Below are 14,915 nucleotides of genomic sequence, written 5' to 3' on the forward strand. Positions count from 1 at the left end.
ATTTAACTAGTTTTGATTGAATATTTTATAAAAGTGATTAGTTGATAATTTCGTCACGATAGTTCACTCTTTCAGGAATCGGAAAGATTCATAAAGACTATTAATCAAGAATCGAACTCAGAACATGCTGTGTGAAATACGGACTTGAAATTCGTGTTCAATTACTACGTCACCTTGTGATAAGTGAGGTATTATATTCAATTCTCGCCAAAAGACGAATTTAAACCACCTTATAATTAGGGAAGTGTTATTGGCACTCCAAAAATCTCATTCTATACTCCTCACAAATATATTTTTCTTTCCAAGTATAGAAAATTTGAAATATATAATGAGATTTTTAGAATGCCAATAACAATTCCGTGAAATTATAATTTAACTATTTTTGATTGAATTTTTTAATAAAAGTGATTAGTCCAGTCATTTATAACCTATCTGTGACTCTGTGTGTGTGTGTGTCTCTCTCTCCTATCATTCTCTCTCTAACAAAAGTCAGGCCCCGTTTGGGATTGAGGTGATTTTAAAAAAAGCCACTGTGAAAAAAAGCTGAGGGTCATTTTTGTGTTTGGTAAACTGAAAAAAAAGGGCTTATTTTGGAAGCTGCTGTGAGAATAAGCTGAAAATCAAAGGAAAAGCTGAAGCTGCTATTTGCTGCTTTGAAAAAAAGCCAGTTTTTCAAAGCACACGGAGCTACAATGCTCCTTTAATGAAAAGACACACTATCATCCTGCTTTTTTTTTCCAAAAGCACTTTCACAAAAAAGTTTACCAAACACTCTACTGGCTTTATTTCACAGCCGCTTATTCTCACAGCACAGCCGCTTATTCTCACAGCAGCTTTTTTTCAAAGCACAGCAATACCAAACCAGCCCTCACTCTCATGAGTCATGACCTTTGTTTTCAGTTAACCTTAAAAAATGGACCGCAAGTGAATGATCCTCACAAAATGGAATATACCTTCTTCATCCGTCGATCGTCAGATAATTGAAGCGCCAAATTGACAATGAGTCATTCAATTGTAAATTCATGTATGATATGCGTTGCCATTGTCTTTTAAGCAACAGAGTTTCTAGTTTACAAACTTGCGCACAGATAGTAAAAGCTATAAACCTATGCTTATCAATTGTAACACAGTTTCTAGTTGGTCAACGCATCTGTATCCCGGACTATTTTCACAGAGGGGAGCACAACTGCAGCCACTGGTCTTTCCGCCATACCACCGCCTTCATCGATGATCAGTCTGAGGCCTTCAATGTTAAGTTTCCCGTGATGACCGCTTACAACAACAGTTGGTTTCTCTGTCAGTTCCTATCAGGACCAAAACACCGATATCTATTGATTTCAGTTGCATTTTATTGTATGAGGTTGCATATCATATCTCAGTTAACCCACAAAAGATAAAATCTTTATCAAGAACTAACGAACGTAGGAAATACAAAAATCATCAGACAATAAACAGCGAACGTTTCAGTAAAAAGGATTGCTGATATTAAGAGGTAGAAAGTCACTACCTTTGGTATATCCCATACATTCTTCCTCCCACTCAGAGCCTGTATCTTAGGCACCCGGGTGTCTCTGGCTCGCAAAAATGCCAACTGCTGTTTGACATCTTTATCTTTCTCTAAACCAGCATGGACAGCAATCAATCTACAGTGTTTGATTCCATCCGCAGTCTCTATGCAGACATCATCCTGGAAAAAATACACATCATCAAGACCGACTAAGTTCAGCATTTGGTCCTACAGTTCTCGACTACTGCATTCTGCTCCATAACACACAAAAAGAATCGGGAAGTGAACCAATTGAAATTTTAAGGTTTTTTCTCACATTTTAGTATCTTACACAACGACTCTAGTGTTCATCGAAAAAAAAGATAGCAAATAGAACAGGCCTCACCTCTTCATGGACCCAAACCATATCAGCAAGAAACTTCTTGTGTTCATCAGGAACTGCCTTAACCAAATCTGCCCATAACAATCATTCTTTCAACACAAAACTACATAACAAAGCCACAGCATTGAATTTGCAAATAAAGCACACAAACCAGTCTGATAGACAGCTGGATTGTAAATATATGACACTAAGTCACCAAATCACCGAGTGCTAACAAGTTCTTTATTGACAAGACCATATTCTAAACTATTCTAATCCACGGGAAGGAGGATTCACATTTGGATGCTAGGGGCGGGAACATTGCCCTAGCAAACTGCCCTAATCCACGTTTGCGAATACTAATAAGTCAATAACACAATGGTACTTCCACAACTTAACAAAGTTTAGCATTTGTCAATTGCTAGTGAACAGAACTGGAATGCATATAATTTTTAGGCCTGTTTTGGATTGCTTGTGGAAGGGTGCATTCCGACAACCAAAAGTTTTTCTGTCTACGTTTTGAGAGAAAAAAATTTGAAGCGATTCTTAGATGGAAGAGTTTTCTGGAGAGGCAGCTGCTAGGCGCTGAAGCAATTTCAAGTGCTTACTGCTTTTCCATAAGTATTTTTTTTTTTTAATAAAAGCTTTGATATGTTATCATAAAATCACTTCTATCAGAAGCTCTTTTGAGCAGAAGTCTTTCCTACATAAACAATCCCAACCGACAAAACAACTTAACAATTAACAGAAACATCAATTGGCATCAAATGAATCAAATCAACAAACAGAGAATCCAATCAAACAAACCAAAACAAAAGAAACCCAAAACACCAAACAAAAAACCCATGAATCTCACACACAAACCAGAAAAACTCGAAACACATACCAGCAGAACCATGTGGGACCCCATAGGATTCAAATGTGGGCCCAGCATCATAAATTGACCCTTTGTACTCTGTCCCTTTAGCCGCATTAAACTTAGCCTTGATCTTGCCACCCCATCTCCTCCCCTGCAAGTGCATCCTCTCGTACCCATCTCCCTTAAACCACCCTTCTCTATCCTCGCTATCCGCATACTCCTTCCACCCCTCGGAAAACTCCGACCCGTCGGGAGGCGGCGGCAGGACGCCCACGAAGGCGGCGAAGGCCAGGTCGTGGTTGCCGGTGAGGAAGACGTGCTTCTGATTCGGGTACCTGGAGGGCAGGGAGACGAGAAAGTCGATGACTTTTTTGGTGTCCGGGCCGCGGTCGCAGTAATCGCCGAGGAAAATGATGAGGGCGGTGGAGAAATCTGATGGGTCGATGGCGGATTGGAGATTGGACCAGAGGTTTTGGAGCTTGGTGTGGAAGCCATGGGTGTCGCCGATGCAGCACACTATTCTGGGTTTTGCTTTTGGGTCTGACATTGAATTTGTGTACAGATTTGTGTGGTAAGTTTGAGTCTTTGAGGCTGATGGTGGTTGCGTTGGGAGATCTGGGGAGGTTGAAATTTGAGAAATGGGGATTATATAGGTGGTGGTGTTTAGAGCACCTCCAGCGGGGGAGGTTGCTCGGGGGCCAGTGGGTCAAACAGTAGCAAATTGCTGGGGGGATGACCTCCAGCGTATGGAAGCCCGAGCGACAGGCGAGGCCCGAGGAGCAGGCCCGTCGAGGATTGCCAGCCCGAGAGCCCGAGGGCTGCGTCAGGCGCGTGCGTTTCACGCGCGCGTGGGCGCGAGTCGTCCGACAAAAAAACAGGGCAGGGGCCCGCGATTTCAGTTTTGAAAAGTTACCGTTGGGGAAGCCACGTGGCTTCCCCATGTCCGTTTGATTGAAACGGTCCTATTTTATGGGCCGTTGGATTTCCAACGGTAAAAAACATTTAAAAATCTAATTTAATTTCATCCGTTTGATCTAAGATCAACGGTCCACGTTATTAGGCTTTGTAAATTAAAAAAAAAAAGAAAAAACAGTTTAAAAATCTAAAATGTTACCGTTGTGACACGTGGCACAATCTGGAGTGTTGGAATTTAAATTTTTTTAAATCCAACGGCAGAGATTAATTAGGTGAATAAAAATTTAAAAAAAATGTAAAAAAATTCTTAAAAATCCGAAAAAAAATTATGAAAAATTATAAAAAATTTTGATTTCACTTCACCTATAAATACCTTCTCATTATCTTCTACCCTACACCACAATTTCATATTTTCTCAACTACTTTCAACCACATTCCTATCTTTCTTTCAAAGTTTCAATCCAATTTTTTTCCAACAAAATGACTACTCAACCAGGTACGAATTGGACGCTTCTTGAAGATGTTGCGTTGTGTACTAGTTGGGTTCAAGTTACTCATGATTCGATTACGGGTAATGAGATGCAGTTGCGAGAAATGTGGAGTCTTATTCATACCAATTATCTTGAGAAAATGGGTGGGCAAAGAACTAAGGAATCGATGTCCAGTCGTTGGAAATTACTTAGTCAATCGTTTAGTACGTGGAGAGACGCCTTGGCACAAGCTAGTGGTAATCTTCGAAGTGGGGAAAATTTAACGGATCAGGTAACAATATATTATTTATTTGTTAGCTACTTTCATTATATTTATTTGTTTGTATTATTTATTTGTTATCTTCTTTCATTATAATTATTTGTTAGCTACTTTCATTATATTTATTTGTTTGTATTATTTGTTACCTACTTTCATTATAATTATTTGTTAGCTACTTTCATTATAATTATTTGTTTGTATTATTTATTTGTTACCTACTTTCATTATAATTATTTGGTTGTATTATTTATTTGTTACCTACTTTCATTATAATTATTTGTTAGCTACTTTCATTATATTTATTTGTTTGTATTATTTATTTGTTACAAAAATACAAAAATACAAAAATATAATTATTTTGAATTATTTTATAAATACAAAAATACAAAAATTTTATTGCTATTGGCTTTTCGGATAATGACACGTGGTGCAACGAGAACGATTAAAAATCTTATCCGAAATTACAAATAAAATTATTATGTATTATTTTATAAATAAAAAAATATTAATATTTTATTGCCAATTGCCAGGGCTATTCAGTGCAGGGGTGGAGATGCAAAAGGCAATTGACAGGGGAATGCACTATTCATTAAGGGCAGTTACTGTTCACTAGGTGGATTAAATAGTGAATTGCCTGGGGGGAGGGCTCCTACACTGGAGTTGCTCTTAGTGGCTGTCATTTTAGAGCAACTCCACCCTGTGGATTGCTCGGGGGACAGGCGAGAGAAAAGGGCCCGAGGCCTTGTGGATTTGCTCCAGCGTGAAGGCGCCCGAGCGGAGGTGGAGGCCCGAGCTTCAGGCCTGTGAAGAGTTGACAGCCTGCGAGCCCGAGCTTCGGGCCTTTAAAATTTTTTTTTTTGTCACGCGCGAGCATCCCACTCGAGCGTGGGGGCGTGTCGTCCGACAACTTTTCAGAAAAAACAGCTCCGACAACTTTTCAGAAAAAACAGCCCACTTTTCAGACATCAATGTTACCGTTGGGAAGCCACGTGGCTTCCCACGGTCCTTTCGATCTCACGATTATTTAACTTGGACCGTTCGATCTCAACGGTAAAAAAAATAAAAAAAATCTTATTTAATATCAACCGTTCGATTTGAGATCAACGGTCGATATTAATATGTTTTATAAATAAATAAAAAAACGAAAAAAAATAGTTTTAAAATTAAGAAAAGTTACCATTGTGACATGTGGCACAATCTGGAGTGTTGGAATTCAATTTTTTTTTAAATCCAACGGCAGAGATTAATTATTTGAATAAAAAAATTAAAAAAAATGTAAAAAAATCCGAAAAAAAATCTGAAAATTAAAAAAAAAAAAGTTTCTACTTATCTATAAATATCTTCTCATTATCATTTAACTTACACCACAATTTCATATGTTCTCAACTACTTTCAATCACATTCCTATCTTTCTCTCAAAGTTTCAATTCAATTTTTTTCAACAAAATGACTACCGATGCAGGTACGAATTGGACGTCTCTTGAAGATGTTGCATTGTGTACTAGCTGGGTTGAAGTTACTCATAGTTCGGGTATGGGTAATGAGATGTAGTTGCGAGAAATGTGGAGTCTTATTCATACCAATTATCTTGAGAAAATGGGTGCGAGTAGAACCAAAGAATCGATATCTAGTCGTTGGAAATTACGGTGTGATGCAGTGTTTAAAATATATTCAATACGGTCGATATTTTTATAATAGATATCGATATTGATATTTAATACATCTATTGGTATTTTTAGAGATTTGTTTATCGATATTTTTACTGATACTGATATTTTAAACACAGGTTAGACGTGAATTGATAATCCTAATTTGACTTGTCACCCTGGAAGATTTATTTGTTCATGACTGCATTATTCACAAATCAAGTTGTAAATTCAATAAATATGATACAGGTAACGTCATTTGTTATTAGCACAAGTTGTCGGGTTGTCTACTTTGACAGTTAGACAAGTAAGCCATAAAATAATATAATCGGAAGAGTAAAAAAGATACAAGTGAAGTCTAGTTACTTGCTACAAAGAGAGCTTATATATAACGTTTCACGTGACATAGTTGTAGGGTCGTATACTTTGATAGTTATACAAGTAAGTCATAGAAAGAGTCGAAAAGATACACAAGTCTAATTGCTTGCTACAATGAAAACTATATATGTAAGAGTAACTTCACATTGACATGTTATACAAGTAAGCCATAAAATAATATCATCTTGTCATTCAAATACATTAGTCATGAACAGTGAATTGATAGTACTGTTTGACGTGATTGATGTATATCAAATAGCCGAGTGGATGGAGGAAGACAAAAGGATGCAACATGAATTTACAAATTTGGCGTCCAAGCTCTGCTTTGACGCCATCTTTGAAAAGAACGCGACGTCCCATTTCAAACTTGCTGCTTTGCTATAATACAGAATGAATTTTAGTCATTTGAGTTCGTTTAAACTTCAAAAACCGAATTTTAATGTTTGTAATAAAAATCCAACTTTTCAAATTCCTTCCAATCTATATCATTTTAATTCCCTAAGACCAGTGAGCTTCCTAGGGATGGATTTAAGTCTATTTTAGCATTTTGGCTCCTATCACAATCATCATTCAAGAATTATTCAAATAAACGTAATAATATAGCAAATGGACCTCAATTTTCTGACAATTATAACACGTGAATTAGTTATACGACGTTATTTAATATCAAACACTCAGCTTCAGCTATGTTTTTAGTACAAAAGCAAACACTCTTACAAAAGAATACAATAATACACAAGATAAGTAGGGGAAAAAGGGAAAACAGTTTTGGTTTGTTTTCCTCCATTACTTACAAAATGCTAATCTTAACTCGCCAAGACTCTCTTGAGTCAATTGCAGTAGTATGTAAAGTTGGTTCTTTCTTTATCTCCTTTGGAAGTTGAGGAACTTGATGCCATAGGCAAACACAAAGCAGAAAAGGAGAACCCAGCCGACGTGTGCGGCGGCGACTGCGGGAAGGAAATCATAATCAAAACCGAAGGCATCTTTGAGGAACATCTTCAATGGCACGGTGCCATATCCAGGGAGGACAATGTCAGCATTCTTGTCACCCATTTGGGACATCACAAGGCCATAAAGTGTCCAGGCCACAGGGGAAGCCCAGTAGTACCACCTCCACCAGATTGGTATTTGCTGCAACACAGATAGACATTCAAAGTTAATGTGGATTTTTGAAACCATGGACTTTCATATAGTGTGGTTAAACGGAAGCAATGAGCATCGATCGCGTATTTAGGGTTATTTTGGGATTGATTTCGCAAAAAGCAATTTTACTTATAAAAGATTTTGTCATAAATATGGCAGACGTTTCTCCATAAACCGCTTCTATGGTAGGCGTTTCAGCCATCCCAGAAGCAATCCCGAATAGGCCCTTAATTTTGATATCACGTACCGGTCTTGGAATGAGGAAGCCGGAAAACAAGTTCCAGAAAATGAGGAAGAAGGACATGACAATGGCAGCAATCTGATGGCCTGGAGTCAGTGCAACGACCATCATGCCGTACATGGTGAAGTAGATGAAGCACATTAAGATATAGTAGTAAAACCACAAGAATTTGCCGATTTTCCACTCGAATCCAATCATGGAGTAGAGGAGAAGTGTATATATGAATGTTTGGATTGCAACATAGATTGTCTCTACAGCCACCTGCAAAAGAAGAAGATAATTTGTTAGTCAAGTAATATGATGGTGCAACAAGGTCTCTAAGAAATTTGTCAATTTTATATATTACTTGAGAAAATGCATAAGGCAGTTCAGAATACATCCCGGCAGCTCTTTCGCGGTAGAAAACTGTTCTTTCAATGGCAACAACAGATTGGACCGCAGAAGCATTCGTGGCTCCAAGGAAAAGCACAGCAGAAAACAAGGCTCCCAAAAGGTTCATCAGATCTTGTTGTTGGGTTCTGTTACAAGAAAACTTTGATTTATATTAAACAGAGATGCTAATAACATGATTTCGTCAATTATGCAGTTAAAAAACCAGATCTTACATCTGCTGTCCCTTCTGCCAGAAGATAATACCGAATAAGACACCCATGACAATGGTTATGAAGAATCGGATGGCATTGTACTGAGAGTTTCTCCAATAAGACCAATACATTTTCCAGAAACAAGCTTTGCACTGAATAGAGAAAGGTTGGGAGTATTTGGTTGGAAAGTAAAGATCTTTGGACCCGGGAGCCGGTGTGCTAAGCTCTTTTATAAGCTCCTGGTTCCTTCTAAAAGAACATCAAGAGGAAGAGTGAGAATCTTAAAACTAGAAATCATAGATTAACCGATCGAGAAAGATATTACGACACTTACTTGTAAAGCAAGGAGTTTGTGTAAATGTCTGCAAAGTCCACATCAAGTTGAGTCTCAACGGCAGGAGCAGTGACCTCCAGCATCCATGTAGCAGGATTACAACCATCCTTGATCTTGGTCACTCCATGGATGGCCTGTAGAAGGTTAAATATACGAGTCGAGACTGCATTAAAATCACAGGAAATGACTTCCACACATGCATATTCTTCTTCTGCACACCTCGTTTATTTCTGTCACTTGATTCTCCTTTGATTTTCTCAATGTAAAGACTACAAATAAACAGGGGTGTGGAAGAGAGAAAATGCACGTGCGGAAACCACTTCTCTAAAATCACTAGTGAAGGACGTACATCAAGAAATAAAAACTGAAAGGAAAACTCACTTCAAAATGCTCTACAAGCTTGTGAGAATGGCGGCCGAGGGGTCCACCATAAATGACTTGCCCTCCACGTTTCATCAGAAGTAACTCGTCGAAAGCTTCAAAAATATCTATGCTTGGCTGGTGAATTGTGCAGACAACAGTTCTGCCTGTGTCCACCGTGTTTCTCACAGTACGCATGACGATAGCAGCAGCCCTGGCATCGAGACCAGTTGTCGGTTCATCCATAAAAATGATAGAGGGATTAACAACCAGCTCCACAGCTATGGTTAGTCTCTTCCTTTGTTCTGTTGAAAGACCATCTATTCCCGGGAGGCCAACAAGAGAATCCCTTAGTGGATTAAGCTCAACCAAAGCCATGACTTCTTCAACAAACATCTGTATCACCATTAGGAAGAAACTTTTGGTACTCGAGAAGATTGAAAATAGGATTTCAAGAAGAAAGGAAAGATTCCAGTGCAACATACCTTTCGTGTTTGTGTATTTACATCAGAAGCAAGACGGAGCCAGGCTGAATACAGGAGAGATTCATAGACAGTAACATGTGGGGAATGGATGTCATTCTGTTCACAATAACCGCTGACACGAGCAAATGTTTCTTGCTTCTTTGGATAACCAGATATGTTAATGGTCCCTTCGATATATCCACCAGTCTTTCTACCTGCCAAGACGTCCATAAGAGTTGTCTTTCCAGCACCACTAACACCTACAAGGGCTGTCAATATTCCGGGTCTAAAAGCACCACAGACATCTTGTAGCAGTTGAAGGCGATCTTCTTCAACTCCATGAGTCTTCATTTCCTGGAATCAGTAATCGATAGAAGTATATTTGTTGATCAAAATGAGTATGTAAAGCATCCGGAATAAAATGTCTAAAATGAATAACTTACAGAGGGCATATCCACGAAGTAGTTCACATGGTTAAACGCAAGCGAAAGAGGTTGGAAGGGCAAAGCCATTCCTTTCTTTGGTGCATGATCCGAATCGCCAATCATTTCTGAAGAACTTTTCACTGTCATTTCTTCACTTAACGACTTCTTTCTCTTTCCTTCACTTTCTTCATCAGACACGACAGCTTTTGCATCCCCGAGAGCTGATGTTGGTTTCCCAAAAAAAGAAAAGGAGGGTGTGTCAGCTCCGCAATTTCATTCCGTTAAGAAAAGAGAGTATGGCTTCAAAATGAGATGAACTTACGGTTCAGATAAGTCAATGCTGCAATGAACAAGATGTTGAAGACGAAAGAAAAACCAAATAGTGCTCCAATACAAATCCAAAACCAGTATTCATCTGTGAAGAATCCTCTAGACTTGAGGAGGACTTCCCCGACTGTAGTTGCGTTAATTCTTGGATCTGTATTTGGCTGCAAAAGAAGATAAGAATTGATTAGATGAAGGTGTTTTTATCGAAAAATCATGAACTGAAGACTATCAAACCACAGAGAGATCTAACTGCGCTCCATCTTTTGTCAAGGAATTCATTCATGACGATCGCATTTTGTCCATACATCATAGGGAAAATGTAGTAGCCCCATAGCACCCAAGGCTCAAGGTCGTCTGCCAAGAAAAATAGCTTAGAAACTGAACAATCATAAAGAATTGGAAATTTTCAAGAAATTTGGAACAAATTTAAGCATGCTAACATCTTGCTTTAACTACATTAACACGGTAAAGTTAGATATAAGATTGATTACTTACTTTTGGAAACAATAAATCCTCCCAGAACGAATACCATCAGCAAGGTGAAAACACCAAGCGTGGTAGCAACAACTTGTGTTCTTCCAAGTGCAGCAATGAACCGAAAGAGGGATAGAGCCATCTGATGTATGCCAAAGAATGCCAAGAACTGTTTGAAAAATCTGGAGCAGTGAAGAAAAAATCATGTGAGTTGTTAATCAGGAAGGATATAAATTTATAAGATGGAAACTGAAAACTGTGAACATTACCATTTACCTGCTAGCAGCTGGAGCAAATCCAATGCTGTAATAGGTAAGAATGATCCAAATCCCAGATTCCATGAACGAAAGCGGGATCCTGAGGACCCAAATTGGTAATCCGAAAGCCCACGCAGGATAAAACAAGAAATCCCTCTGCTTATAGAAAACAGGAAGTCTGAAAACAGTCATTGCCAGTTCTGCCATACCATTAAACATCACATTGAGCAGACTGAAGAACAGTGCTCCGAAAAATTTCCCTCCATCTTGTACTGTCCCCACAGGCATTTCTGTTCTAAGGAACACAGTCAAGGCGATCAATGACATGATCGTTATCTGCGTGGTCTTAAATATGTACACGAACGAATTGCGCTTCATTAGCAGCCACTCCCTCGAAAAACATGCCTTGAACAATTCCCAGTTTGAAATGCCATACTTCCTTGTGACCAATGCAGCTGGATGAGCTCTGGACTTCTCGTAAGGAACCCCGAGATCAGCTGCAAGCTGTTGGCCAATACGAAAAGAGTTGAAGGCCTCCACGAACTCAGGAACCGAAATATATCTGTAAGGTTGGCTTTTTTCGAACCAATACTGCTCTTGGTCCTTCCTGGATGTCACTTCTTGCAAAAAATCAACAACTCCTTTCCTCTCTGGGCACTTGAATCCCATGCGTTCGAAGAACTCGAGGACACTCTCGCGCGGACCTTGGTACACGATCTGCCCTTCCGAAAGCAGGATTAGGTCATCAAAGAGCTCAAATGTCTCCGGCGCAGGCTGCAGAAGAGAGATGACCATGGTAACATCCATTATGTGAACCAATTGCCTCATGTATCTGCATATCTGAAAAGTTGTGGAACTGTCTAACCCTGTTGATATTTCATCCATCAGAAGAACCTTTGCTGGTCCTACCAACATCTCCCCTACACATTGTTCAAGCAATTAGTCCCTAAACCATAATTATAAGAAGATTTGATGAACAAAATTAAAAACATGGTGCGAAAAAATGTACCGGTGGTCAAGCGCTTTTTCTGGCCACCGGAAATACCCCTCCTCATATCATCACCAACCAAGATATCAGCACAGGTATCCAATCCAAGTATCTGTAAAAACTTATTTACTAATCAGTCAGATTTTCCAAAAATCATAATCCAGTAGAGATTTAAGGGACAGAAATAAACAGAGGTGTGCGAAAGTCGTTTGTCTTAAAAAATGAAGGCAATCACAAACCTTGAGAACATAATCTGTGACCAAACTAGTCTTCTGGCCTGAGACTGAGGTGGCTTTCATGAATGCATCAATCTCGGGGTCCGGCTTGATTCCGGCTTCTTTCTCTCTTCTTGAGAGTTCAACCAGCATTTGGTATCGAGCTCCGACACCCAAACAACGTCCCGAGAAATCCAACGTCTCTCTCACTGTCATTTCTCCACAGTGTAGATCATGCTGGCTAATGTAAGCACATGTTCTTCTAGGAACAAACTCATGCAGTTCATGGCCACAATATGTGACTTTCCCAGAAACCTGCTCACCATTTTCCGAGTAATATCAATAACAAAGCTTAATTATGCACACTAATTAAAAAGATTTAGAGAGAAAAAATCTCACTCTTAGATCATCGTCAAGCTTTCCTGCAAGTGCTAGTAACAAGGTTGTTTTGCCTGCACCTGGAGGACCCAAAAGTAGGGTCATCCTGGGAAATTACCAAATCAGTTAACTGTTGAGAGCATTCGCCTATGCACCCAAGGTTCGAGTTCGAACCCCATCCCCAACACAAAACTAAACGGCTGAAGTAAATTCATACCTGGAAGGTCTGACTATTCCACTAACATCCTTAAGTATCTGGATCCTTCTCTTTTTTGATGGAGCAAGCTTAATTAATCTCAGAACACTCTGCAGCTCAAAAAACTAATATCTTGAAAAAATAATAATTTAAAGAAATTAAAAAAGTTAAGCAAGAAAAATAAGTTTTTTCATAAAATCAGTTAAACCAAGAGAAATCAAACCTCAATGGTGTTCAAGGTAACATTAAGTAGAGTAGGCAGTGCTCTGCTCCCAACATACACATCCCCATCCATAGACAAGTTCTCATATCGGACTTCAATCTTCGGAATTTCGATCCCCACACTAGAAAAATCACAAAAATTAACAAAACTCAAAAACATAAAAACATTAAAAAAATCCTAAAAATACAAAAAAAAAAAAAAAAAAAAAAAGAAGAAGCTCTGTTTCGTATTTTTTTTTATACCAAAAGTTGCTTTACTTTAAAGTTAAGTAGTAAAAAATGTTGCTTTCATAAAAAGTGGAGATGAGTTTTTAATGAATAATTTCAATTCGTGTAAGATCCTCATTAATTATTTAAAACTGATATTATTTATCTTTCTACACACATTTTATCCCTTGAAAAATAAAGTGACCGCCACAACTACCACCACGACCACAAACGGCATCACCACCGCTACCGTCTCCCCTAGCACAATTGTTACCTCTACACTCCAACCACCACACCCCACAATTGGCACCACCACTATCATACCCCCATCATTGTTGCCATCACCACCACAACCGCCAACGCTACTGCCACCGCTCTGCCACCACCACCCCTACTCCCATGTTCATTTTTGCTGTTATATACAATTATATATTTTTATATTAAAATTTACCAAATGTTCAAAAAAAAAAAAAAAAAAAACAAAAGCAATCCCAAACTGACTCTTAATTTCCTAGTTTTAAAAAAAGCAAATATATGATTTTCAAGACAAAGTTTGGTAGATTAGACCAGTTAACTAGGATAGTCTGTGACCACCCATACACTCGAATTTGAAACGTCTGTAAATTTCCTAGTTCATAATATCGCTTTCTACTAAAAAAAGAAAAGAAAGTGTTTCAAACCTATCAGTTCTGTCCCTAAGTCTTCTCAAGAAACTTTCGTTATCGTCTTCCACAACCTTCAATATACTCTCCATCAACTGCTTCCTGTCCTGCATTCCCAGCTTCGTCACGTCCACCTCATCAGTCACCACCCTCCCATTGTCCAGCACCTTCCTCAGCATCCCTCTTTTCAACCTGTCATACGTCGGCAGCCGCTCGATCGCCGCCCACCGCAGTTCCTCCTCCTCATCCTCATCCTGCCGCCCGCTCCTGTTGAACACATCCGGCGGCGCCTGCCACACTTCCCCGAAACTTGTAGACGCCCAGCTCCTCTTGCTTCCCGACCCCCAGCTTCTCCGGCTGCTGGTCGACTGGGCCAGATCGTCGCTCACCAAAGCAGCCGCCATTTTTGATCTAATTCAACACAGCTTTTGCTTGTGTCCAACTTATCGATTATTTGCCACGTTGCTCATAAAATCGTGGTAAAAGGAAGCAACGACAACTGAGAGTTCGTTATATAACTGAACTGTGCCGGTGCTTTGGATGTTATAGCAAACTCAGGTGCTTATCTTTGACCTAAATTAACTCAGGGTCTTATAGAAATGGTGGGGAGTGGTGGGACTTAATCATCGTCGAGGAAACGGCGTGCCACGGTGGTCCACTGGAGGCAATAAAAGAGAGTGAGTGTGAGTGGTTTGGGAGATTTTTGGTGAGGTTTCAATTTCATATGTACCGGCAGGGAATGCAATGCAGGTTTGAATTTAAGAAGCTTCCCTTTTTTGGCGCTGATGTGTGCTGATGTTGAGTGTTTATATTTATTTCTTATCTTAAACAAAGCGATAGATAATTCGAATGCATAATCTTGACTATCATACTACAATATAATGCTTTTAATGAATTGAGTTACAAGTTATTCCATGACTTTGAGTGTTTTTAGTTGAATATATGTGGGTTGTTTTAACTTGAGTGCATTCCATAACAATTGATTGAGCAATTAGCAAGTTTCAACACCTAATCACTGA

General features: G+C 39.1%; 2 protein-coding genes across 2 annotated transcripts; both read right to left on the minus strand.

The window, feature by feature from the left end:
- Positions 1-980: 980 nt before the first annotated feature.
- LOC126594365 (tyrosine-protein phosphatase RLPH2-like) lies at positions 981-3,384 on the minus strand. The gene is made up of 4 exons (XM_050260655.1): positions 2,755-3,384; positions 1,893-1,960; positions 1,508-1,687; positions 981-1,304 (listed from the first exon to the last, which is right to left on the minus strand). The coding sequence occupies exons 1-4, from the start codon at positions 3,272-3,274 to the stop codon at positions 1,134-1,136; spliced, it is 939 nt and encodes a 312-aa protein (XP_050116612.1). The 5' UTR covers positions 3,275-3,384; the 3' UTR covers positions 981-1,133.
- Positions 3,385-7,058: 3,674 nt separating this feature from the next.
- On the minus strand, positions 7,059-14,686 carry LOC126592799 (pleiotropic drug resistance protein 2-like). Its single transcript, XM_050258584.1, has 18 exons — positions 13,915-14,686; positions 13,029-13,149; positions 12,827-12,915; positions 12,631-12,715; positions 12,256-12,546; positions 12,038-12,128; positions 11,048-11,948; positions 10,793-10,953; positions 10,548-10,651; positions 10,293-10,458; positions 9,989-10,191; positions 9,567-9,899; positions 9,103-9,477; positions 8,722-8,855; positions 8,409-8,636; positions 8,150-8,321; positions 7,810-8,064; positions 7,059-7,550 (listed from the first exon to the last, which is right to left on the minus strand). Exons 1-18 carry the CDS (start codon positions 14,298-14,300, stop codon positions 7,281-7,283), a joined length of 4,365 nt encoding a protein of 1,454 aa, XP_050114541.1. The 5' UTR covers positions 14,301-14,686; the 3' UTR covers positions 7,059-7,280.
- Positions 14,687-14,915: the final 229 nt, after the last annotated feature.

This window comes from Malus sylvestris, chromosome 12, assembly GCF_916048215.2.
Source record: "Malus sylvestris chromosome 12, drMalSylv7.2, whole genome shotgun sequence".
NCBI lineage: Eukaryota > Viridiplantae > Streptophyta > Magnoliopsida > Rosales > Rosaceae > Malus > Malus sylvestris.